The 3,009-nt window shown below is 51.6% G+C and overlaps 1 protein-coding gene across 7 annotated transcripts in view; it reads left to right on the plus strand.

Annotated features, from left to right (window-relative positions):
* LOC108447739 (feather beta keratin-like) overlaps nucleotides 1–3,009 on the plus strand; it is a 69,910-nt gene that overhangs the window by 34,139 nt on the left and 32,762 nt on the right. For 2 of the 7 annotated variants that reach the window (XM_017738663.1, XM_017738661.1), the window contains exon 4: nucleotides 11–62. The exons of the other annotated variants lie outside the window; for them this stretch is intronic. In XM_017738663.1, coding sequence (XP_017594152.1) covers nucleotides 11–62 — 52 coding nt within the window. The remainder of the gene's footprint in view (nucleotides 1–10; nucleotides 63–3,009) is intronic. 7 annotated transcript variants of the gene reach the window in all.

The raw sequence follows: 3,009 nt of genomic DNA on the forward strand, positions 1-3,009 counted from the left end.
CCGTGGGTAGGGCCGTGGATTTGGCTATGGGCTGGGAGGCCTGGGCTGCTATGGCAGAAGGGGTGGCTATCCCTGCTAAGGGCTCTCAGCACCACCCCTGACACCAACCATCCACTCCCTGGAACACATCTCAGGCATTGAGGATGCCTCTCCTGCCAAGCCTCTCAAAAAGGCTCAGAGCTTCCAGCTCCTGCCCTCAGGACACCAAGCATGGCAGGAGCCAAGGGGCCAGCGTGGGCTGCCTGCAATCATGGCCCATCCGCCTCCTCATCTCCATTCCTTGCTCTGCATCGCCCTTTAGCTGTGTCCAGTCCCCTCTGCTGTAAACCCCTTCTCCCACAGCAGAGACCATTGGGCACCTCCACTGGGCTCCTCCCAGTGTGGGGCAGGAAGGCTGTGATGCCCTGGAAAAACTTCCTGCAAGCAAAGGACCTCAGCTGATGGTCACTCTACTTGCACCTCAGCCCAGCTCCCTTCCACTGGCTGCTCGTGACCTTTCATTCTTCTACATCAATAAAGTTTTCCCTGCATCACAACCTCAGATGACTCCTTCTTCTTTTTTCTCCCAAGACTTTTCCAGTCTCAGCACTAAGCCAGAATTATAGCAGCCATTGGGGTTAAAAAGTACACCAAGACCTGTCTTTAGAATCTCCAGTTCTACTACCCACTGGCACACTTTGGTCTTCCAGTGCATCCCACAAACCCTTCTGTTTTTAGAACCCAGACCTGGATACACTAATGCAGGTCTATCCCTGCCTCTGATACAACCACCTCTGAGTGGTATGTTCACTTTGGCTGAATTCCAGTTGCTCCAGCCCCTCATCATATCCTCAGCCCACTAAGAGATCTGCTCGAGCAGATCCATGTCTTCCTTTTCATAGGGGTCCTACAGTTCAACACAGAATTTCAGTCTTACCAGAGAGGAGTGGAGGCTATGAATCTCTTCCTCACCTGCAGCCCTCACTATGGGGATGAGCCCAGGACACGGGGTATTTCTTGTTGGCAAGTTTTCATGGCTGGGACACATCCAATTTTTCATCCACCAGCACCCCAAGTCCTCCTCCTTTGGGGCTTCTCTCAATGCCCTCATCTCCCAGCCTGTATCCTGCATGTTTGGGATTGCTCCAGTCCAGTTGCAGCAGATTCTGCCCCTGTGCTCTGCTCTGGTGATATTGGAGAACTCTGTTATCTCTGGGTTACTGGGAATAAGGAAGCCAAGATGGTTTAGAAGATCCAGAGCATAGCCTTGAGGATGATCCATGGCTGGAGGCTTGGGACAGCCTTGGCCAGTGATTCTTGGGCATTTTTTCAGGCAGCAGCTTTAGCCTGGCACAGCCTGGCAAATCATAAGGTGGGGGTGTTTTGCTTCCCACAGCTCTGCAATGTAATGTCTTGCTCTTGAGGCCATTTCCATCTGACCCTGACAGCACCTTTGATGAATTGGTATTGTTTCCAGAAATGGTGGATGAGGGAAGAGGGACCAATATCATATACCTGGACTTGTGCACAGTATTTGTTCCTGAGTCAGACAACATCCTTTTCTGTAACCTGGAGAGATGTGGACTTGATGGTTGGACCTCCTAGTGGATAAGGAATGGGTGGGATGGTCTCACTCAAAGAGTTGTGGTTAATGTCTGCATGGCTGTGTGGAGAACAGGAATGAGTGGTGACCCTCAGAGACTCGTGTTGGGATCATTATAATTTCCCATCTTTGTCAGAGACAAGGACAGTGCAATTGTGTCTCCCCTCAGCAAGAATGTGGATTACACCAAGCTGAGTGGTGTAGTTGATTGTCTGGGGAGAAGGGATGGCATCCAGAGGGTTCTGGACAGGCTGGTGGAAAGCTTGTCAAGGTCAACAGTGCCTACAGGAAAGTCCTGCACCTGGATTGGATCAATCTCAGTAACAAACACTGGATGGGTGATGAGTTGATTAAGAGCATCCCCAAGGAGAAGGACTTGGGCTGCTGGTGGATGAAGAATTGAACATTCCTTGTCCATGTGAATGCATTGAGTAAAAATCCCACTGTGCTGGGGTCACCACACAGCCTGGGCAGCCCGTTCTGCACCTCTGCTCCACTGTGATGAGACTGGATTTGCGTGTTCCACTCTGAGGACACACAAAAAAAGAAGACGTGGACCTGCTCGAGCAGATCTGTAAATGGCTTTAGGAGATAATGAGGGGCTGGAGCAACTGGTGCCCAGCAAAAGTGAACACACCACCTAGGAGGTCCTTGTGTTGGAGGCAGGGATAGACCTGCATGAGTGTATCCAGGCCTGTGTTTAAGCAACTTGAAAGTTGCTGTGATGATGCAGTGGAAGAACAAAGTGTACCAGTGGGTAGTGGAATTGGGGAAACAATTATTAAAGAGGTCTTGGAGTACATTTTCAACAATCCAAATGGCCTCAACAACACTGGCTTAGTCGCAAAGAGTCTTGGGAGACGAAAGAAGAAGGAGTCATCTGAGGTTGTGATGCACAAAAACTTTATTGATGTAGAAGACAGAAAGGTCATGAGCAGCAAATGGAAGGGAGCTGGTCTGAGGTGCAGGTAGGGCAACCATCACTTGAGGTCCTTTGCTTGCAGCAGGTTTTGCCAGAGCATCACGGCCTTCCTGCCCCAGCAGAGGTGCCTGGTGGTCTCTGGCTTGGGAGAAGGGGTTTGCAGCAGAGGGGACTGGACAGAGCCAAAGGAGGGATGCAGAGCAGCCAGTGGGAGAAGAGGAGGATGGTCATGTTTGCAGGCAGCCTGGGCTGGATGCTTGGCTGCTGCCTCACTTGGTAGCCTGAGAGCAGGAACTAGAAGCTCTGAGCCTTTTGAGAGCCTTGGCTCAGGCACACATCCTCAATGCCTGAGATTGGGAGGAAGTTCCAGGGAGTGGGTGGTTGGTGTCAGGGGTGCTGCCGAGGGTCCTTAGCAGATGTAGCCACCCCTTCTGCCATAGCAGCCCAGGCCTCCCAGCCCATAGCCAAATCCACGGCCATAGCCAAGGCCATAGCCAACGCCACC

Source organism: Corvus brachyrhynchos, unplaced genomic scaffold, assembly GCF_000691975.1.
Source record: "Corvus brachyrhynchos isolate BGI_N302 unplaced genomic scaffold, ASM69197v1 scaffold437, whole genome shotgun sequence".
Classification (NCBI taxonomy): domain Eukaryota; kingdom Metazoa; phylum Chordata; class Aves; order Passeriformes; family Corvidae; genus Corvus; species Corvus brachyrhynchos.